General features: G+C 37.6%; 1 protein-coding gene across 1 annotated transcript in view; it reads right to left on the bottom strand.

Moving 5' to 3' along the window:
- The window catches only part of LOC105497264 (RUNX1 partner transcriptional co-repressor 1), a 142,608-nt gene that overhangs the window by 26,782 nt on the left and 91,373 nt on the right, over window positions 1-24,453 (bottom strand). The window contains 4 exon segments of the mRNA XM_071068013.1: window positions 5,436-5,637; window positions 6,200-6,285; window positions 10,926-11,176; window positions 23,285-23,466. Coding sequence (XP_070924114.1) covers window positions 5,436-5,637; window positions 6,200-6,285; window positions 10,926-11,176; window positions 23,285-23,466 — 721 coding nt within the window.

Below are 24,453 nucleotides of genomic sequence, written 5' to 3'. Positions count from 1 at the left end.
TCTTGCTCTGTTGCCCAGGCTGCAGGGCAGTGGCACAAACATGGCTCACTGTCACCTTGACCTCCTGGGCTCAAGGAAACCTCCCATCTTAGCCTCCTGAGCAACTAGGACCACAGGCATGCACCATCATGTCCAGCTAATTTTTCGATTTTTGGTAGAGATGGGGTCTCACTGTGTTTTCCAGGCTGGACTCAAACTCCTGGACTCAAGGGATCCTCTCACCTCAGCCTCCCAAAGTGCTGGGATTACAGGCATGAGCCACTACTCCCAGCAAAAAGTTATTTTTGAGAATGCACATCTAAATAATAGTAACAGCTAAGCTATAACACATCTACTATGTGTCAGGCACTGTCTCATAAGTTTTTTACCTATTAACTCATTATACAGAAATGCTTATGAAATATGTATTACCATCCCCATTTTACACGAGGAAACTGAAGCACAAAGAGATTATGACCTGCCAAAGGCTGCAAAACTAATATGGAGAGGAATGAGTAATTTGAATCTAGAAATTCTACTGAGTTTGTGCTTTCAACCTTCATGCTAGATTTCCTGAGGATTTACAGAGCAATGAGAAATTCCATAATTCAATCATATGACAATCATAAAACTTGCCAGCTAGTAGTATTTTAAAATACTAATTCCTCTACCAACCCACTTGGGACAGGGGATGGTATTAATTCAACAAGCTCCTGAGCTACTAAGCTTTTTTTTTTTTTTTTTTTTTTTTCCTTTTTTTTTGAGACAGAGTCTCATTCTGTCCTCCAGGCTGGAATACAGTGGTACGATCTTGGTTCACTGCAACCTCCTCCTCCAGGGTTCAAGCAATTCTCCTGCGTCAGCCTCCCGAGTAGCTGGGACTACAGGGGTGCACCACCATATCTGGCTAATTTTTTGTATTTTTAGTGGAGATGGGGTTTCACCCTGTTAGCCAGGATGATCTCAATATCCTGACCTAGTGATCTGCCCGCCTCGGCCTCCCCAAGTTTTGGGATTACAGGCGTCAGCCACCACTCCCGGCTCTAAGTTTTTTATGAATGCTAAGTTTGATTTTTCATTACACTTAAACAAAACTTTTTGATATTTCTATCTCCGGCAAGTACTAAACTCTTAATAAAACAGAGTGAAGGTATTTTCTAAATTTACTATGACATCATCACAATGTTCATACATTTTTTAAAAGCACAGGGAAAGTGTATTTATATTTGAGAATTTATGTCCAGTCCCTGACAATAGCCTTAAACCTATCATTAGAAAAAAATTTTGGCCAGGTACAGTGGCTCACGCCTGTAATACTAGCACTTTGGGAGGCCAAGGTGGGCAGATCTCTTGAGCTCAGGAGTTCAAAACCACCCTGGGCGATAAGGCAAAACCCCACCCCTACAAAAAATACAAAAAAATTACCTGGGTGTGGTGGCAGTCACCTGTAGTCCCAGCTACTTCGGGGGCTGAGGTGGGAGCCCAGGAGGTCAAGGCTGCAGTGAGCCAAGATTATGCCACCACACTTCACCTTGAGTGACAAAGTGAGACCCCGTCTCAAAAAAAAAAAAAAAAAAAAAAGATGTGGAAGACTTCTAGAAAACAAAGAGAGAACACACAGATACAAGACAAACTACAGAAAGATTCTAGAATAGTCAAAAGCTAGTAAAAAGGAAAGTAATTTAAAAGAAAAATGTCAGGAGCCAAGAGAGTGACGTGACAACATTCTGAGAGAAAAAGGAACCAAAGACAAAGAAAGGAAAAAGATCTACTACGGAGATTCTGACAAGCACTTCAGAAAACATACAAAGTGCTAACCAGCAACTGCCTCTCTATACATATAAAAGTAATTCTACTTCATGGTCAAATCTGTCAGTTCTGATCACATTATCTTGCTCTTCTTCTGTGAAGTATACCATGTAATAAAACTTAAATGTAAAGTAAGTCATACTTTGAAAATAGAGACAGCTGTGTTAAAATTTGCTTTCTAATTTTGTTAAGAGTTGGATATTTGGAGTTCTCCCTGGAAAGTAAATGAGTAACAACAGTAAATATAATAAATATCTATTATTTCAAGAAAACCTACTTTATGAAAAGTCCTTCAAGATGTCAACTCGCATTTTATTTAAAGAACAGAAATACCATTATGAATTCAGTGTATACTCAGTTACTCAGTGTTAAAAACTGTTTCAGAAGTTATTCAAAAAAGAGATTTTAGTATCTTGGGAAAACCCTTTTTTTTTTTTTTTTTTTTGAGACAGAGTCTTGCCCTGTCATCCAGGCTGGAGTGCAATGGCGTGATCTCGGCTCACTGCCACCTCCGCCTCCCAGGTTCAAGTGACTCTCCTGCCTTAGCCTTCCAAGTAGCTGGGATTACAGGCATGTGCCAGTATGCCTGATTAATTTTTTTTTTTTTAATCTTTAGTAGAGAAGGGGTTTCACCATGTTGGCCAGGCTGGTCTCGAATCCCCGACCTTGTGATCCGCCTGCCTCAGCCTTCCAAAGTGCTCGGATTACAGGTGTGAGCCACTGCGTCTGGCCAGGAAAACTCTTAAAATTCAATTAGCAATAGATTAATTGAGTTATTTTACTAACCCCCTATACTCACTTAATACTACGGATATATTTCAAAAGTGAGAATGGGATTGAGTTTAACAAGCACAACACATCAGTCATGAAAGTTACATTCTTCTCTGTGAAGTCCCCAAATATAATTTTAAATTGCTAAGAATGTGTGTATGACTAAACATTCCCAGTGTTTCCAAGTTAGGGATATAAGTAGGGCAATATTTTGAACCAAAGATATCTTCTATAATATATTCCGAAGGTCTCATTTGAGACCAGACAGTAGTTTAAGAAGCAAAAGAATTAGGCTAAAAGAAATACATACCACTGGGGATATGGAGATCTAAATGTATATAAAGATATAGACATATCCATAGATTTATCTGCACACGTGCACTCCATTAAACACTTTCCAGCCACAGAAAATAGATTTATCAGCCAATAATCTCCAATCCTTTCACTACACACATCAATTCATTCAACTCCAAAGCCTGGAAGAGGGACTTAGAAAGCACTTAATGTAAATGATTGTGGCCCATAATTACAAACCACCTGTCCTCTTATTTACAGCCATAGCTCTGTCTCAGAAAATAGTACACAAGGCTGAAAGAATCAGCTAGTAAGGATGTACAGTGAAAAAAACTGTCAAAACACTATTGGATGCTAAAACTTGCACACTGCAGAGTTCTACACAGATTTTCTCTAAAGTTATAATAGTATCTTAATGGCAACTTAGGATTCTGTGTCCATAAAGAACATAATGTCTTAATGTTGTCTATAAACAAAGAAATTAAATGCTGTACCCTTTGACTAATATAACTTACAAAAGCTTAAAGCCAAACAAACATCTCAGGTTTAACAAAAATATAAATCCACTGAACATCACTAAAAATAGTACAGTTTGCGTACTTTTAAAAAGTAGTTTTTTAAAACCAAGTGTATTTTGGTTATGTAACAGGGACAATGAACCTCTCTTCCTGGAAAACATGATATACACCTATATCACCAGAATCTGACTGTAGCATTAGTGACTATACACAAAATGGCCCTTGTTCTATGTGCTGATAACTCACTTAGGTATGAAGTCTGATCAATTTTGGAGATGTTTCTTTTACAGTGGATGGCAGATGATAGCAATCTGGTCAGTTTGGTCAACTGAATTGAGGTAACTATCCTATGGCCTTAACACTAGCTATTCCCTTGCCTTCTTCCACTAGACCCAAAGGCCCTCAAAGAAAGAAATGAAGACTCTTTTTCCTTCATTAGAATGCCTAGCACAATGCCTGGCATATAGTAAGCACTCAGTAAATAAATACTGACTCAATGAATCTGTTCAATAGAATAAGCCAAACTAGATGTTTTAACTCCCTAAGTTTTATTTACTTCAAGGCTCTCAATTTTTGCCTAGACTGGATAGTTATAAATGTCTCCTCTGTCCTAAGCAAATCTCTCATGATTAATCAATTTTTGTTCATAATAAGGAAATAAACACAAGACTTTTTTTCCACTCTGCTCTAAATAGTTTGGTTTCGACCAATACAAGCTCAAACCAAATGTAATTCTGTTTTCGCTGCTTGCCCTACTCTGACCTGACAAATACAGTTTTGCCTTTAAAATATGCTTTAGAATAATATTTGTTAGGTAAATTAAGTGACTTAGACTCTTCCATTATTTAATACTTATGACAATAGGCATTCAGCATTCAGAGATTAGCAAAAATCTACAAACCTAAGTGCATAGAAAGCTACACTGGCTGAGAACAAATTGAAAACAATAATGTGATCAATAGACAGATCATATACTTCAAGTTTTTAACTTTTGATAATCAGTCATAATACTAATGAGGCCAAAGTTATGAGCTTAATCTGCACATGTTTTGCAGCATGGACAGTACTCTAACTTGAATTAGCAGATGGGTATGGGGTTAATCACATAAGAGAATATAAGAGAACAAGAATCCACAGAAATCCATCTCCCTAAGTTTACTCAAAAAGTATTCACACGTAATAGGCGGTAATGTCAGCGACAAAACCATATTATTAATTTAGGTAAAAGTTCACAGGCCACACAAAAATTCTTTGAGGTTGACGATTTCTTTCAACATATATGGGATTATATTCTATCTATAACCCCAACAATTCCCAAATATCAATAAGTAATACAGTTACATACTAACATTCCATTTCTAAGGCACAACTATATTATGAGTCCCATTATAAAACTAGAATTAATACAATCATGATCAAGTAATGCAAGTTAAGATCAAATCAAAGGAAGAGTGCTGCATCGGTATCATTAATTTAAAAATAGCTGTAGGCAAAATATATAGTTTTTAGGTCTCTCTGGGCAGGGGCTGTTGAGAAAAAAGTTAAAAAAAAACATATATATATATACACACATATATATGTGTGTATCTGAGATTCAACTAACAAACAAGATTGTCTTATGGGCTGTTTCTTGAATTAATAATTTGAAACATACATCCTCGTGTGCAGTGCTAACATTGGTAGGCAGTGGCAGAATTCACTAGAGACCTTGATGGAAGTGTCTAAGCCCCAGGCCCACTCCCTGAGATTGTTTTTGCTATTTTGAGGCATTTTGAAGGGCGCAAGTTTTAGTTAAGCACATGAAATTCTGGTTCAGTGCGGAAACTCTGCCATCAGCTCAATACATTTACCTGGAAAAGGAATTTAAGTTTTGTGGCAATCTCTGTCTATGCCAATCTGCCCAAATTCCTAACAGACAGATAAGACATATTGGAGGATATGTAAATTGTTTATTGTCTTAAAATTCCTTGCATATCCTTTAATTTTAAAAAGAAGTTAAAAATAAAGTCAGCATTAACAGCATAAGAAATATGTGTTCGAGATACTCATCTGAAGAAAAGTTACCTAGTGTAACTGGGTCTGGGTTGACGGGACTCTGCTGCCTGGAGTGACTGCTGCTACTGCCGCCACCTTTTTTTAAGTCCTCGGCATCACTGTATCGCCGGATCCAGTAATTCAATTCTTCCCGGTCTGCTTCTTGACACCGCCTTAGTACGGTGAGAGATCGCCTTGTTTTTTCTACCATGTCCATTATGCAGTTTAACAGCTATGTGGGAAAGGGGAGAATAGGGAAGAGCGTATAAATCATCACAATTAAAGATTTTACTGAATAGTGAAACAAACCATTTCAGGACAATGAAGGAAGCAATTTTATCCCTGAAGTTTTTGGTCTAGTATTTTCTACAGCTAGATTTGAAATTCAGAGCCAATAGATGAGAAAATTCGATGGGAATGAGAAGAGAGATGTATGAACACAAGACAGAAGGGAAATTTCACCTGAAGGCACTATAGCCAGTAAATCCACCTCTCTAAATACTAATCCCATTACTTTAGAAATTAAATAACCTTTTCACAATAAAACAGTAGCCCACTGATCTGGCTTTGAGAATTCCTTTCCAAGATCTAAACATTTCTCTTAAGTGGCTTTCATATCAATTTAGAAATCAAATTCTACATTCTACTTCAAATATTCTCGCTTATTATTTTTTTCAAGGATAGCAGGAAACACAGTACCTTCAAAGGATCACCAAGCTTTTATTTTATCACATAACCTCACTCCAGTTGTTTTCCAAACATTTTTTAATCCCAAATGATTACTGATGTCTTACGTGGTCAAGATGTTTCCACTCTTCTGCCCATTCTCTGTCTGTTAGTCTGTGATCAATCATTTCTTCTTGACGTGTGCCATGCAACCCTACAAAAATAGAGAAGGCTGAATAACCCTAAAGCGTTCAGTATACAACCCATACACACACAGACTCACAGCAAGGACTATGTGGGCAAACTCAATGATGTAAAAATACATTTGATTTTGAATGGAGACATGATTCAGAATTACCTAATAGGTTCCTCACAGAATGATAAAATACGAGAACTAGAAGGAATTTCAGAGGTCAGCTGGTCAGAAGACTTTATTTTACACACAAGAGACAGTTAAGTGACACCAAGCCCACAGCTAGTTATCCACACAACACTCTGTAAGTAAAAATACATTCTAACTCTTAATAAATACAAGAAACCACAAGTAGACATTAAGTGGTTTTTAAAGCATTGATGTCCTGCATTAAAAATAAAGATAGCATAAGTCATTTTACATGGGAAGGGACATGCTTTCCCAAAACAAGCATGGTAAATTTTTCCATATTTCAGCCTTGTATAAATGAATACAATCCTAACACATATACCTACATGACAAAATTAGACCATGAAGAGAAGGCTTGTATAATATGGAGCTACATATACTCATTTGGTTTACCAAAAAAATAAAAAATAAAAGTAAATTGGACATCCTTCATTACAAAATTAACATACAAGATATAATTTGACAAATATCATAAATCCAAGTGAACCAACTGAAAATCCTAATTTGAAGTCCATAAGACTTAATGCTCTTTAGCATCATAATTAAGATACCACTATGAAAAAGTAATATATAAGTGTTTACCAAGTGAGCACCAGTATTAACGAATTTAAGCAGTTAGCTAGGATGCTCATTAAAATAGGAAGTAAATGTGTCTCACTAAAAAGATGGGCTGAAAGGTTCCGATCAGAGAAACCTGGAAACGTGTTGTTCCTCTTACATATTCACTTTATATTCTGTTGAATAGGAAAGTCATTGAGCTGTGGCATTATTTTGCAATTTAAATGAACAAAACTATTATTTTTGGTTACCAATTCTCAAAATGGTACTCTGAACAGCAAATAAGGTTTCTTATAGTTTGGGTTTCTAGATAACTGGGCGAACTCTCTGTGGAACTTATGTAAGAATTAAATGACCAAACGAGTTATAAGACACTGAATTTTACTTTTTGTGAGATTTAAGTGGTTAGAAATCCCTTTTTTTCGCTGATGTACACAAATAAAGATGAGTCACATGACTCTGTTCAGCCAACCATGTAAAGAGATTTCATTTACAACTGATGGAAGTGAACAAATTTATGACAACCCTTTCTCAGACTAACTGAAAAGCTAAATGCAAGATGCTTTGTACCACTCCTGTCCAATTAGAACATATTCTAAGATATATTTTAAAAGTTAAAATTGTCAATGCCACCTATTGGTTAAAAAGTAAAAGTGCAAATATGTTTTATTAATTTGCATAATATAAACACATTGGGAAAAATAGTACTTAGTTACTGCTCTGTTGTGATTATTTCAAGTTGAAATGTTTGCAAATATGTAATTTTTGTTAACTTATTTGTTGCCTGTGTTTTAGGGAAAAACCACTACTGTTAAAATTAGTCACCACAGAAAATAACCAGAAAGTGATAAGGATATAAATGTGACAGTGACTTCCATGTTAGAGGCATCTGAATATTTGCCTTTAAGGACAAGAATTCCAGAGGTCTCAAAAGCTTGAAAAATTCAGCAGAACAAATCAGTAATGACACAAGCTGTAACGCCTGGAGTAATATTAATGAGCAACAGGACATCTGTGGTAGTGGGATTTCAGCATTTGTGAAACAGTACTAAGCTTCATCTCATTTAAAAAAAATACTAAGTGTATTAGAAACATGTTTGAGCTCAAGTACTTGCTGAAAAAATGTAAGATTCATTTGCTGCTTTTGAACACTGAAAGTCATTTGTTAGATATAATCAAATCTTTAAAAATAAAAAATAAATCAAGATTTTACATTTACTAATTTCTCTATTTAAGATACTTAAATATTCAGCAGCACACAATTTTTATTTATAGTCATAATACCAGAGGGATGTACCAGGGGAAAATAGCTCATAATCATTAAATAGCTCATAATCACATTTTCATTTGTGGGAAATTTGACACTAATGTTGAGTCTTAACTAGTTATTTTGTTTTAGAATATTTTGACTAGGCTAAAACTCTAAGCTTACTTATAAACTAATGCCGCTAACAGGTTACTTTACTGAAGGATTCTAGTGAGTATATGTTCCTACACATAATAGGCATTTATAAATCGTACCAGACTAAGTATATCTTTATGACAATTTTTATATTCTCAAAATGGCAGCCTGATGTAATACCATAATTTGTTGCTCATACATCAAGATTTTATTTTACATTAACACACACTAAACTCTGCCAGACTTTAGGGATGGTTTAGTAGCTGCACATATTTATAGAGATTAGCACTATTAATTTTATAAGCTAATATAATTAAAAGGTAAGGAACATGGTCTGAAGAAAATCACATAAAACCAATGGATACAGATATAATTCATAAAGGGATATTTTACATTACTTGATGAAAACATAATCGTTGCACATAAGTGTAATTACTTCCTTGCTGATTACTGTATAGTGCACTGGAACTAATATTTCACAAAATAGCACCTGCTGCCTAAGAAACAGGCCATTTGCTAACACATCTACAAAATGGGATCCCTTGAATTGGTCTCACCACGACCTGATGACTCCACTGCTATTTAAAAACATGCAGTCATGGTTTTCAGTACTTAAGTCATAAATAAATGCTAAGGCTTTGTGTAGAAGGGAATTGTTATCACATTTGATTTTGGGGTCCAAATATCAATCCAGATCAAGAAATAGCATAACCACCTTTGAAAGCTCTTCAGAAATGGTACCTGCGAGAACATTAGACAGATTGGCTATTAAGAAAGCACAAATTATATGCTTAGTCATTTGTCTGACACACTATATAAACGTAGAAATTACTGTTGTGGAGAACCAGAACTACTAATTTACTATCTTACAACCAAAGCTTCAATCGCCCCTCCCCTCATCCTGACTCTTCCTGCTTTCTAAACATTTGGGGTGTTGGGCGTAGAAAGGCAAAAAAGGCCCTACACGTGGAGCCCCTGTTTGCTAGCAACATACTTGGAAATCAAATGTAAACTTTATATATTAAGACTCTCTCTGCCTGTGGCTAAAAACAAAACAAAACAAAAACCACTATCACTGTAATCAAGTAGTGAATAACTGGCTAGCTACATTCCCCAGAATTCTGTATCCTCAGCTCTGTTTTTGGGTTTTCTACTTGCACTTCATCCCCTGCTCTTTCTAGTGTACTGGCCACTAAGTCACCCGCATCAGGAAAGTTTGCCAGCAATTCGTTACAAGGTAGAGAAAGTCCTGTTGGTGGGTGATGTGGACACAGGAGATGGAAAAAGAAGAGGAGACTCACTATTGCTCTCAGTTAGACTCATCACTAATTAAGAATTGAAGGCACTCCAGTAATAGTGTACTTACTAATAACCCTCTGATACACTATCATCTCCACCACTGAACCACTAATCATATGTTTAAAAACTTACCTTGTTCATCTTCTCTCTCACTTTTCATGGTAGACATTTGTTCTACAGAAGGCAATGTCTTCAAAATGCTTTACTACTTCTTTTTTTTTTTTTTTTTTTTTTGAGACAGGGTCTTGCTCTGCCACCCAGGCTGGGGTGCATGGTGTGGGGTGCAGTGGCATGATCTCATCTCACTGTAACCTCGGCTTCCTGGGCTCAAGCGATCCTCCTGCCTCAGCCCCACAGGTAGCTGGGGCTAAAGGAGTCCACCACCATGCCTGGCTAATTTTTTAATTTTAGTAGAGACGGGATTTTGTCACAGTGCCCAGGCTGGTCTCAAACTCCTGAGCTCAAACTCATCTACCCATGTCGGCCTCCCAAAGTGCTGGGATTATAGGCGTGAGCCACTGCACCCAGACAAAATGCTTTACTTCTAATAGTTTTATGCAAAGAAGGAATGAACACAGGGAAATAGAACACATATTTGCCCAAATTCACTTCTTCAGTATTCCGATCCTTGACCCCAAATTGTCAATATTAACTTCAATCACTGGCATTTTCAAGTAAACAAAAGTACCAAATCATTCCTCAGGAAACATCTGTGAAGCCACAGATAGCATACCATATCATACTTTGGAAATACGGAATATCATGGAGGCTCGAAAAAAATCAAAATAAACGTAGAGACTATCTGAAACAAAAGACACAATGCAAGAAAATAAAGTGATTTTTAAAAATATTTGTGGCAGGCAGACTGCATATGAAGTCTCGTGTTAAAAGAGAATTCAAGCTAAAAATTTATTTTGCATTTGTTACAAACACAATTGAGGGTCTTGTATTAATATAGATGCCCTCCTCCAAAGAAATTTAGTGTACTCTCTTAAAGAATACAAGTGATTAGGAGAGAGACAGCGCACAGCTGTTGAAAAGTCTATTAATACCAATCAAGTTTTTTTCATAAAGGAGACAATATAAAGCAAGATAAGATAATATAATTTTTATCCCTATCACAGATTTCAAGCCTCAAGTTCAGTTCAGAAGTAATGGTGCAAGTCTTCAAGCACCCAATCCCATAAGAAGTGAACAGATCCTTCAGTCTTACCCATAGGTCTGTTTCTGTCCCTGAGGTCCCTGTGGCTGGGGTGTCGATAGGAGTCCCTGTAGTGGTGGGCAATGGCCATATCATCCAAACGGTAATGCTGAGGTGGAGGTGGGGTGGGGTGAGGCAGGCCATTGGGCTGGTAGGATAAGCCGTTATTTGGACTGTACCGCTGGCCTGGGCTAATAGTGCATGGTCGCTTGCTTGGATGTTCTGAGTGCAAAGGCTCTCTGTCAAAGCCATTTTCTTTGGTTCTAAGAGGGAAAAAACAAGAGTTTGTTTCATCATCTATTCAGAAATCAGCACAGTTCAGTCACTCATATTTGAGCTTGGAATAAAGACAGAATATTTTTTACTGACCAGAAACCTAAACTCAGCTTCCCAGAAAACATACGGGAATTCACTGAGACCTGTGTCGAGACCTAAATGATCATAAGCCTGCAGATAGGAGAAAATGCTTCACTTCTCATCAAATTAGCAAATATCTTTTCAGTTGAAGCTCATGTGGTTAAGTCACAAACAAGAGGAAACTCAAGTCTCCTGTAGATAACATTTTCATTCAAAAAACAGTGCTTGATTTCTAACAAGTTACCCTAAGACCGACTATATTTGATGAAGAATCATCAAGGTAAAACATCACCACTCTCTTGATGAACACTTGAGCTACACCTATTCCACTTGGTCTCTGACTTCTGTGTCAGAGAACATCTAAGAACTGTGTTGTTCAATACATTAGCTACACGTGGTTGCTTAACTTAAAATGTAAGTTACTTAAAATTAAATAAAGCTTAAAATTCAGTTCTTCAGTATCAGCAGCCACATTTCATGTGCTCAACAGGTACGTGTGGCTGGTGGCTTCAGTAGTGGACTGCACAGATATATAACATTTCCATCATCACAGAAACTTCTACAGGAAAGTAAGGATCAAACCAAGTGAACACAGCATGCAATGCAATGTCTGGGACCCTGACACTATCTTGAGTCACCAAGGTAATCAATCAGCAGTCATACAGAGCTAGCCTGGACTAGAAGGAAGATCTAGGTCATTATTTTATTTTAAAGTTGAGGAAACACATACACAGAGAGCTAATGTATCCTGTCTGGGGTTATCAGGTTATACGGCAGGACGGGAACACCCTGACGACACATCACCATGTGATGCACAAAACTCTGAACTTGGCTTTCAGAAGGAATGCATTCTATAAATAAGACCTGATAACTAGTCACGATTCCTTGATTCTCAAATAAATGTAGGACTCAAGAAGTAATTTCTGGCTGTATATACTTCTACTGCTTAGAGACTAGCCCCTAATATATTCAATAAGATAGAAACAAACCATATTCAACTTTGACTGTAATCACTGCTCCCAAACTTACTTTTTACTTACAAGACCGGCACTCTTATCTTTAGACAGGTGGTAACATCTATTTTCTCAGGGACATTTTCTCATAAGAATTCTACTGGTTCACAGTGGCTACAGACTTCTACATGCCTTCTTTATTTTAGGTAGTAAAATAACAGCATAGAGGCACTTTTTCTACTTTCCTGGCATCTAGTGACAGCATCTAGTCTTTGTCTGATAATACTAGAGCAATCCAGGTGGAAACTGAATCAACAACAGAGATGATCAGGGGCAACAGGATTCTACAATGAAACATCCTTTATGCCCCTTTAGGGTGGGTCCCGCAGTGACAATTCATACACACCAGGTTGAGAAGAATAAAGGACTTAGAGACAGAAGCTAAAGACATAGAAAGAACTGAGGGTAAATCTTCAGAGTTTTATGTTAAAGAACATGCCCACTACATACTAAGAGGGATGCACTATTCTGAATAGACTGGCCAATATTGGAAATGATGGCAGAGCATAGCCCCCAAGGGAGTGGCAGCCAGGAATCCTAATGCCACTCCCATCAAAGTATGTGTCTACACTAAAACATACTGACTCCTTACATATTGATCATTGATATCAGACTAAAATATCCAGTGTAGCTGAGACATTACCTAATTGCATTGCTTTAAAATAATTTTAAAAAGTGAACTGAAATATTCTAGATACTGATTTATCTTCTAAGAGTATACCCATGTGATTCAAATCTGTATTTGCATATCCTACAAATTTCTAAATAATACACTTCAATATTCAATGCATATTAGCATAAATCAGTTGGAAAATACTGAAGACTATTAGCGGCTGTGAACATAATGCTAACATAGCACCTACCTTACTGGCAGTGTGGTGTAGTGGAAAGAGCATTGGACTGGGAATCAAGAGACCTGAGATCTAGTCCTGGCTCTTCCATGACTAGCTGTGTGACCTTGGGCAAGTCACTTAACCTCTCTAGACCTCAGTTTATTCATCTGTAAAATGAAAGGGTTGGACTAGATCAGTGGTTTTCAAACTGTGCCACCTGAGGTGCTTAAGGGATTTTGTAGGCAATGAAGAACTTTTCCCCCAAAGAATCAAGATTCTCAAGATGTAAAGTGCCAGAGGAACCCACTTCTTATTATCTGTGTTAATCATCGGGGTTCCACTTAAGATTTCATTTTTAAAGGAAAAAGTCTGCGGCTAAAATCAAGTTTGAAAACCACTGGACTAGAAGATTTCTGCAGTCCCTTTTAGTTTGCAAACTCCGCAATTCAAGTATTTTATATTTACAGCTAAATACCATAGTTACACAGATCAAAACACACAGTGCTGATAGTCCTCTGCCCAAACCCTAAGTACCTAAGGCAATCACCTTAGCCAAGTTCTCTGTTCCTTGGTTTGAACAATTTATTATTTATACCTTATTTTTTGTGCAAAAATTAGAAAACATCCTGTTAGTGCAGCCCCTGTAGAATTTCTAAATAATGAAACATCTTTCTTTGACCTATTTGGGTCAAACCACTCCAACTTACTAGTTTTCTCTCTCCTTGATCAATGAAAACAACAACAACATTGGAATAATTTTTACAATTTTTAAATGGTTAGATACGCTATTTATCTTCATCCTTAGTGGAACCCTTTGTTCAGTGCTATTACTTCAATGACCCAATTAAATGGGAGGAAAAAAGCATTATTTTTTCCTAAAGCAAGGGCAGTAATGTCCTAAAAGGCAGGCTAGGGCCCGAGTCTGTTCTCTCATTTCAATCAGGTCTTACTGTCCTATCCTGGGGCCCATCACCCTGCTAGCTACTGAAATAATAAAGCTCATGACCTCACAAGGGTAGTTTACATTCTAACAGTTGTGAAACATTAACACTTGCAGAGGTGTGGTGACTAATACCTGTAGTCCTGGCACTTTGGAAGGCTCCAGGAGGAAGGATTGTTTGAGTACAGGAGTTTGAGACCAGCCTGGGCAACATAGTGAGACCTTGTCTCTACAAAAAATAAAAAAATTGGCTGGGCATGGTGACGTACACCTGTAGTCCTAGATACTCAGGAAGCTGGGGCAGGAGGATCACTTGAGCCCGAGATCGAGGCAGGAAGCTGGGGCAGGAGGATCACTTGAGCCCGAGATGGAGGCTGCAGTGAGCCATGATCATACCACTGCACTCCAGCCTGAGCAACAGAGTGAGACCCTGTTTCAAAAAGAAGGGGAAAAAAAGAAAATACAAAAACTTCCACTGTCCACAAAAATAAAGCTATGAAGCGTCTCTCTGGTGCTTCCTCAAATTACTAATGTCTACTTATAAGGCCAGTTCTATTCAAAGCATGTATGTTCAGAAGGGTAACTCAAACAATTGCCATTTGTCTGTCTGCTTCTTAGAAATGCCTACACCTACCTATATCTCATTTGCTTGGGTGAACTCCATATTTGCATTCTTTGTTGCCCTTTTCAGTGTATTAGGCAAAATTAGCAAAGACTTTTCATTGTCCCATACCAGTATACCCATGAAATAACTCAAATTCTAGTCGAAATTTGAAGTGAGAAGTCTGTTATGTCTTAAGTATTTCTGAAAGATTTTATTTGTTTTTTAAGTCTACCTGAGGATGTTCTATCTCCTTACCAGGAGACATTTTCCTCAACACAATCTAACCACTTCCACATTTAGATCCCAATCGTTTCTCTCTCGAGGTTTAATGTTCTAAGGGCAGGGGATCCTTAGGACCCAGTTGTGTGATCTCCAGTTACCATCTTTCTGGCTTCAGTATTCTGCTCAGTGAAATGGGACTAATAGAAAACAACACTTGTAGAAACAAATTAAGAGGCAACCTAATTTATACTTTACCCCATCTCAGGCTCTTTTTTTCCCCAGCTCCTCAATAACAGAAACTGTAAACTATTAGGAAAAGAAAATAAATGTCCTTTAAAAACTACATGAGGCTGGGCGTGGTGGCTCATGCCTGTAATCTCAGCTGTTTGGGAGGGTGAGGTGAATGGATCACTTGAGGTCAGCAGCTTGAGACCAGCCTGGCCAACATGGTGAAACTCCGTCTCTACTAAAAATACAAAAATTAGCCAGGCGTGGTGGAGCATGCCTGTAGTCCCAGCTACTCGGGAGGCTGAAGCAGAAGAATCACTTGAACCTGAGGCAGGGAGGTTGCAGTGAACCAAGATCATACCACTGCACTCCAGCCTAGGTGACAGAGCGAGACTCCATCTCGAGGAAAAAATAAAAATAAATAAAAACAAAAACTCTACACGAAATATTTTTAAAATGATGATTAGCTAGTGTGTGCTGGTAATCCCTTAGTAACATTTATATAAAACAGTGTAACATTCAAGGAAACGGGGAAGTATGAAAAAAATCCATCATAAAATCATGACAATAAGTAGAACAAGAGGACAAATCTCCATGGCAGAAGTGGGTGTAAGTTTTTTTCTCTACATTGACATTTTTTTTTAATGTGAGGAAATACCACTATAAATATTGTTTTAGGGGAAGGCAAATTGATAGAGCACAATAAACCTAAGAAAGAAGAAACTCAAATTCTAATATTCATCCTGCTATTTATTTATTTAAATAAATTATGTGCCTTACGCCCTCACTTATCTGAGTTTTGACAGACATTTCACAAGTCCAAACTGGCCTCATTTCTCTTTTGCTTTCTGACCATCTTCTACCTATTACCCAAGTAGAAACTTGAAATCACTCTACAACTTTCTTTTCCAAATCTAAGTACTATTGCTGATCTCAAGCATCTCTACACGGGTCCTTCCTTCCAGTCCCAGGATAACTTTGTCTTGGCCCTTGTCACACCACAGTGCCACTTTGCCAGTATCCCCCAGAGTCACGGGCCCCAGATTTGTTTGCTATTTGTCTCAGCAGCCCAGCCAAGTCCCATCCCTAGACTGTAGTTCCTTGAAAAATGAGTAGGAGTGAGACACTGGGTCTAAAATTCTTTTAAGACCAGGCATTGAAGATTTACTTTATTTTATTCTTATATTTTAGAAGTCTGTATCTAAATCTTAAGATGGTAGTTCTATTAAACACAGACCAAAGACCTTAATAACATCAAAGACATCTTCCTTTCCTTTTCTAACACGTGCAGTTTAAGACTGCCATAGAAGGACTAGACATTGAATCGGGGCGGGGGGAGGGCAATCATTCTCATCATCATTATTTTTAAAACATAATTCAGCAAAGGGTCTCTTCAGAAATGGTTACAAAAGAGGTGACTTTAGATATGAATTTCACATAATACACTTTTATTGATACTGAATAAGGTATTGAAACAAAATACATTACAAACTCCCCAGTGCCCTTAAAAAGAAAATCAAACTAAAGGAGAGAAGCACCTTTAATCTCTCCATTGCTAAACAACCACCTAGGAGTGAGGACTTTCTGAGCAGTGTGCTAATACTTCTAGAAGTAAGTAAGAGGCAGGTGGATACTTGCTACTCCAGACACACAAACGTGATGCCCAGCCCTTCAAGGATTGCAATATGCAGGTTGGGGGAGCCATCTGAGCCTTCCCTCCAGCAGTGAGAAGGTGGAATGCTTCCGTCACATGTCTGAAGCTGACCATCTGCTCAACAGTTAGGCTGTCTGTTAGTGGCTGTTCCCCTTGCCTTCTCTGATCTCTGCCACTGCTGAAGTATTCAGTTTCTGCTGCTCCTGCTGTTTGGAACTCTGCTTGCTTATTCGAATCTGTCATCTGTATGTTTCTATTGGAGCCCTCCAGTTTTTTCTGGTCAGTGAACCAATCACTGCATTTGGTTCCTGGGCTGTCTGTGACTGTTTTTATTGTATTTCAGAGATGCATTTTTTTAACCAAATAAATAAATAAAGATGCCCGGAAGAGAGACCATTTAATACACTACTAAAAATGACTGCATTAAGTTTAATTTGAATTATTTGATCAATAGTGGTTTTTGTTCTGTTTGTAGTGTTCTGCTTTGATTTAGGTACCCAGTATGTGCAATGCACTATCCTGTACTTCAGTGGCAGTACAAAGATGAGAGAAACATGGTCCCTCAACCTTCCATAAGATTATTATTTAGGGCAGACTTTAATTCTTTACCATTAAAATGATTCAATTGGAGGTACAAGACTTCTATACTTTCATATAGGACATGTATACAGAAGGTACCATTAAAAACAGAACAAATGTGGTATGTGAGAGCAGAGTGAGAGATTACTCCAGAATGTGTACTCAAAAAGACAGAGGTTTTGGAGTCACATGGACTTGGCTTCAAATTGTGGCTATGCTATTTGCTGGCCATATGAACTCAAGAGGCTGAATCCCCTAAGAGCCTCAGTGTTTCTGCCTGCAAAATGGGAAATGATTATCCAAAGCTATGGAAAGAACTATAGGAAAGAATCTAAGAAAAGAGCCTAACATGAATTTGGCATTCAATAAGTTAATCAAAGCACTCTGTTTTCAAGCAGGAGCATTCAGAGGCTAACGGTACAGAATCACGGCTATGAGAGCATGGGCGTTTGAGTCCGAGAACCTAGGGTCAGAATCCCATTAGGGCTTCTGACAAGCCATGTGACTTCACACACATTATTTGGCCTTCTTGAGTCTATGTCATAGGATTGTGAGGAAATGAATGCTATATGTTAGTCTGTCGATTATTTAGCACAGGGCCCAGCATACCTGAAGTGCTCAGTAAACAGTAACCATTATTATAGTATTTATAAGTGGGAAGCTTTCATTCAAATAGCAGATACTCAGTTAGGCCGTGAGGTATTAATAGAATTATGACACATAAGAACTAGGAAAGACAGTAGAAACCATCAGTTGGAATACAGATTAAGAAGTGAGGAGTATGCAGTAAGGTTAGACCCTAACAAAGCAGCAAGAAATCAGGTTAACAAGTTAAAGTTGAAGCTGGAATGTGGAGAGAACAAAATGCCCTCTATAATTTTGTGCTGGGCACAGTGGCTCATGCCTGTAATCCCAGCACTTTGGGAGACCGAGATGGGTGGATCACCTGAGGTCAGGAGTTCAAGACCAGCCTGGCCAACATGGTGAAACCCCGTCTCTAATAAAAACACAAAAAATTAGCTGGGCATGGTGGTGGGCCTCTGATGTCTCAGCTACTCGGGAGGCTGAGACAGGAGAATCGCTTGAACCCAGGAGGTGGAGGTTGCAGTGAGTCAAGATCCCTCACCGAAGCCTGGGCAATAAGGGCAAAACTTCATCTCAAATAAATAAATAAATAAATGTAATTTTGTGCTATTTCACTGAAAGGCCTCCCAATTGATGTGACTAATATTTTTAAAAATCACTCCTTGCAACTGTGGAATACATAATAGAAGGAACGCAAACTAGAATGTATAAATTGACACAAAATCCCTACATTTTTTTCATAGAATACTGAATGCAGGTTATACAAATTTAATTCTTATTTGCACAGTTGACCCTACAATTCCTTGTAAAGCATATCTATCTTTTCTTTTAGAAAGATAAAAATAGTGAAATCTCCTTCATTTTACAGAAACAAACAAAAAAATGGGCCTAGTCGGTTAAGTTGGTGTGTACTGTTGTAACAAATCTTACAAATACAACCAATATGATTTCAAAATGATTGCCTTTGACCCTCCAACCTTCAGCATTTTCTAACTGAGGAACACAGTTAGTCAGGAACGCAGGCTAGCTGTGGCTCTTCTACCGTTAAAAAGATATATAAAACCTCAGAATGTTATACTATGGCATCTACCCACTTGAGCAACTATAGAAAATAAATGAGGGAAAGTAAGGTGAAAAAAGAGAAGCTTAAGTCTTAGTTGAGTTTCCTTATTTAAATTCTGCACATTGAAACATATTTTATGCAACTGGAAGATTTCAAGTATGCAAATATGCTTGTTTCTCACTAAGAAACTTTGCAACATTAGGCAAGTTCTTTGGGCCTTACTTTGTGCAAGAATAAAGAGATGGGAGCCAGCTGGGTGTGGTGGTGCACACCTAGGTCCTAGCTACTCAGGAGCCTGAGGCAGCAGGTTCACATGAGCCCACGAGTTTGAGACCAGCCTGGGCAACATAGCTAGACACTGTCTTAAAAAAAAAAAATACAGATAACATCCCATGAGCAAATCCATAAATTTAAAGTATGTGTAATTTTTTTTTCTTTTGGTATGAAATATAAAAAGGCAGGGTGTGGTGGCTAATGCCTGTAATCCCAACACTGTGGGAGGATCACATGAGACCAGGAGTTCGAAACCAGCTTGGGCAACACTGCAGACCATGCCTAAGGAAAAAAAAAAAAAGAATGGGGCCTGGTGTATCCATAAGATCCCTCCCAGGTGACAAATTACATATCTCTAAAGTTCATGCAAGTCTTTTTAGAGAATAATGTTTAATTCTTGGGGGAGGAGGAAATACATATTAATCCAACTACAAGGCCTTTGTATTGAAAGTTTAGAAGTATTAAACTGAGAGTAATGTAAAGCATAATTACATTAAAATAATGACATGTAAGGGGATTAATACTTAACATCAATCATTTGAGATAGTAGGGGGAACAAAATGGGAAACAAAACAACAATGTTACCCATACAAAAGCAAAGATTATTTGATTTGATTTCTTAAGCAAGAAGAACCCTAAATCAGAAAAGTAGCATAACAGGTGAGAATACGATACTAAAGGCAAATTAGATCAAAAAGCTGTGATATCAAAGCTCTGAGAAAAGAAAGACAGCAATGATAATCATCCTAACACAATTATTTTCTTTAAATCTTAATAATTTTAATCCATTCTGCAGTCTCAAAGAAAGAAAGCATTATCTAACAGTTCTTTTCCTTCCTCCTACACAAAAGTGCTTGTGTCTTTACGAGCTACCACGGTGAGCAGTTTTAAAGAGTGCTCTTAGCTTCTACTCTCTATCCGAGAGAGTGTTCATTTCGTTTACATGGCTCCAAAACAAAAGACTGCATTCTCTTCTTCAGCACCTCCCATCACAGCATGATAGAATAATAAATGTTTACTATAAATAACTGACTTTTACATATTAACAAAGAATAGAAATCAGAATTTTCTACTTAGTTTCCCTAATATTTTGGGAAAGAAATGACATAATTTTATAACAAAAATTGTCTTTTTCTACTTTGGGTTCTACAATATTCTCTCACAGACCTACAAAATCAGTACACTTGTTCAGAGACACTCTCCAGAGCTATATTTAAAAGAAAGTAGAAAACATTTCACTGTTCCATACAAGAAGAAAAAAAAAAAATTTTCATAGACTTCCCTAGAGTACTCATTTCTCTGTAAATAACAATAATGTTTAAAAAAAGAAAAAAACATAACCAGTGACAATCATATTTAAGGACAAGAAGAAAGTTAAATTTGCCAAAACCCATCCCTGAAACACGTGATGACTGTTTAGTACATTAACTCAGCAATCGTCACAGAATTTAAGCTCCCAAAGTTGTAAACAAAATATAGAGCGCTCTTTTGTTCATGACATGTCATGAACAAATTACCAAAATGTGTTTTCTCCTCAGGTGTCAGTTTTTCCCTCTTTTAGTGACTGATGGCTCCCAGTGTTATTACAGAAACAGATTGATCTTTTTAATGAGCCAGTTTAATAGACTCCAAAATCTCACCGTGGCTGCTCATCCATGTCAGACCATATGTACCAACAAAACATTCAGTAAAACAAAAAAAGCTCTGCTGTCAGACAGCTCCATACTCTATAAAATTTCATATAGTAGATCTGGATATACAGATAAATAACCAGAGAAGAGGAAAATGCATATGCAAACAAGATACAGAAAATATATGCAAAAAGAAAAAATACTGTAGAGGCCCATATTTTCTTGGCTCTGATCAAATTCCCACAAGATACAAATGTATTTACACAACATATTCTCATTACCCTTCCTCCTAACTCTAAGGAAACCCATTTGCCATCTTTGCGATATAATGTATATTTCAGTGCTCCATTTGATAAAGAATATTCCATCCAAAGATTAACCATGTGAACTCTGACTCTGGCAACCATCCATGAAAAACCGAAGGGAAAATCAGACCAAAGACTCTTTTTAGGAGAGTTCTACCCGACTGAATGCATACAGTGATGCATGCACAGCGACGGAGCATCAAAACAAGAATGCTGAGCGTCTGCGGAATTTAAGATGAAGTTTTCACATCAATATTAACACACTGCCCAGCACTTACCTTAGGACTGTCCAATGATAGTCTAAAGTCATGATACATTCAAACATAAAATACTGGGAAAGAGCTAGTGAGAAAACAGTTGGAAATATAGAGAAATGAATGAAACAGATTTTCATATTCCCTGTTATGGTTATTTAGCAGTTAGGAATGCCAGAGTAAGTTGTGTGCATTTTCAATTTTGCCTACAGGATCATCTCTGCATTTATCTTAGCTATCTAAACCTTTCCCTGTTACACTCCCCCCACCGCAACAACCCTAAATACATTTCCTTCTTCCAATTTTCCATTGAGTCTCTCCTTCATTCTTTCATCATGGAGCTAAAATATCTCACTATCTGTATGTCATACTCATTTCCTGCAGGGTAAATGGGTTCAGGTCAAACAGGAATGCACGTGTAAATCATCTAATGTTGAGCCACCTCTTGGTTTTCAGCATCATGTGGACACGCCACTCAGGCATCAGGATTAAGCAGTTCCCTTTAAAAGCTAAATTACTAAGTGCTCTATTTCACTCTTCAATGTGACCAAGAAAATACGAGTTGCAAGAATAAGAAAGTAGCTCTGTTTGTGGGTCACAGATGAAGGTAGGCCTATAATACGTCAAAAGGAGACTAATATTTCACTGTTTGCTTTAGGAATTTTAAACTATTAAGAGGTTCTATGTCAAGAGGAACAAAATTCCAGAGATTGTAGCATAAAAACTGCTTAACAGAGGATTATGTAATAGCAGTATGTAAACTGGCTGGCTTTTAAATAACATTCTGATTTGCAAAGCAGCTAATACATTTAAGGATAGCTAAGTCGGTCACAAATAGATGTCTCTGAGCAGCTCCAAAGATCTTAAGCTCCTATGAATGTGGAACATAACTGTGTCAGGGTGTTAACCTCTCGAAGGCTGTCACACCCATGCCTGATGAAATGCAGCAAAAGAGAATAGATAAGCAGAGAAAGAAAGCAAAGTATATGCTAAATAAGTTTTTGAATATAGCTTCATTATAAAATTCTCCATATTTCAAAAATACTATGCAAAATGATGCTAATAAGACTGTGCTTTCCTATACCAGAAGATACAGATGAGGATGAGGTATTCACAAAAATTATTTTACTACGGTAAATGGGAAATTTCATGTGTATGCTTTATTCAACAATTACTTTGTAGGGTTTAATGGAGAAGTAGTTTTATGTTACATTTCTTTGCATTCTCAGTTATGAGAGCACAGTAGCTGATAGTATCTAACAAGTAAAATTTTCAGCAAAAATACCATCTATGGTCTCTACTGTATAACTCTTATCTTCACTTAGTTCATCTAGTGTCCCAGAAGTTTTCTCTTAGTTCGTATACAAACCAAAACGAATAGCTACTGTACTGTGTTAAGAAATACAAACAGACAAGCTTCAAAACCATCACATTTTAAGGAAACTAGGAACAGCCAATTTCAGAATATTGAAGTAAAATATGTGGTTGGGTTAAATTACATAATAAATGAGAATTTAAATACTGATGTGCATCTAAGAGCCATCAGTTGTACTTGGAAAATCTAAAAAATCGTTCATCTTCACCATTTAGCTTTAATATTACAAGCAGAAAAGATTAATCTATACAAAAGCCAAACTGTCACAAGCCAGAGATTCAAAACTCTGTTAAAATCCCAGGCCAGAGAGAGATTCAGAGACAGATTCTCAAGATGGCCACAATGGCTTATTGCTATTGTGCAAGAGACATAGGCCGGCAGTTTAATTGTCACAATAAACGTGTTAAACGTTGAGAAAAAGGCCATGGTTCATCCAGGCTCCTCCTCCCTCTCACCTGTCTGGAGTTCGCCTCTTCCCGTTTTCGTTCACATCGAGAAGCAGCTCTGAGGAGTCAACAGGTGAGGTGGTGCTGGCATCCAGAAGCAGCTGTTCATGCTGGGCGAGGTACTGGGCAGGGTTCTGTTTGGCCAGTCTTGCGCAGTGGAGGAGCTCACGCTGCAGCAGGGGCAAGTTGGCCTGCAAGGGAATGACAGGAATGAGAGGAAGGACTGAAAGGCTTCTTCTGTCCTGTTGACTTACTCTGCTTTTCGAACACTGGAGCAGAGTACGCAATGCAGCTACATCAAAGGTCAAATGCATGCCATGGACTGGAACCACAGGCACAGTTCTCAGCACTGGGCTACCATGTGCCCAGATTGCCCTAAGTGTGAGGTGACTGACCCTTGTATATTACTTTACCTCTCTTTTATTTCTTCACTGATAACATTGCGAGTGGCACATTATTTTTAGGGTCACTTTATACTCGAATATATGTTCTACAGTATGTGAGAACCTAGCTCCAACAATAAGAACTTTTGTTCTCCACAGGGAAGATAAAGGGTATACAAAATATATACATAGTCCAATTGATTTCAGAATAGTTGCCCTGACACATTCAATTTTGTATCTGGTGACTCACAAAGGTCAAGCAGGCTAATCCTAGAAAATATCTTTTATCAAGTACTAACTTAATGAAAATACACTTAAAAATATAGACATGAACATAGAGATTATTTTCCATAGTCATCAAGTTCAGACAACATTTAAGTAATGGCCTGGGTGTAGTCACATATCCCAGATGGAATTAATGCATAAAGCAGTATATTCTAGTAGTCTTCAAAAGTAATCTGCCTTCTTTGTATCAGTTTTATTCTAAGGAATGTATACACACACACACATACAGACACACACATATCTCTTCTAATGTTAGAAGAAACCCTGTATACTGGTCATTCTTCCTCCTCAGCTAGGTCAGCACCTTGAATAAAGAACAGGCTGGCTGATAGGCTGATCAGTAATTCTGGCAATCTCAAATGTAATAAGAGAGAAAGAGGCAATTTCACACATAGTAAAGGCATTAAAATGAAAACCTAAGAAGGCATTTTACTCTGAACTTACTTTGACATTATAAATCCAGACTGTCATTGCTTTCTCTCTCTCTCTTATTTTTATTATTGTTTGGGG

The sequence above is a fragment of the Macaca nemestrina genome, chromosome 8 (assembly GCF_043159975.1).
Source record: "Macaca nemestrina isolate mMacNem1 chromosome 8, mMacNem.hap1, whole genome shotgun sequence".
In the NCBI taxonomy this organism is placed as follows: domain Eukaryota; kingdom Metazoa; phylum Chordata; class Mammalia; order Primates; family Cercopithecidae; genus Macaca; species Macaca nemestrina.
This window is presented reverse-complemented; position numbering and strand designations above follow the sequence as displayed.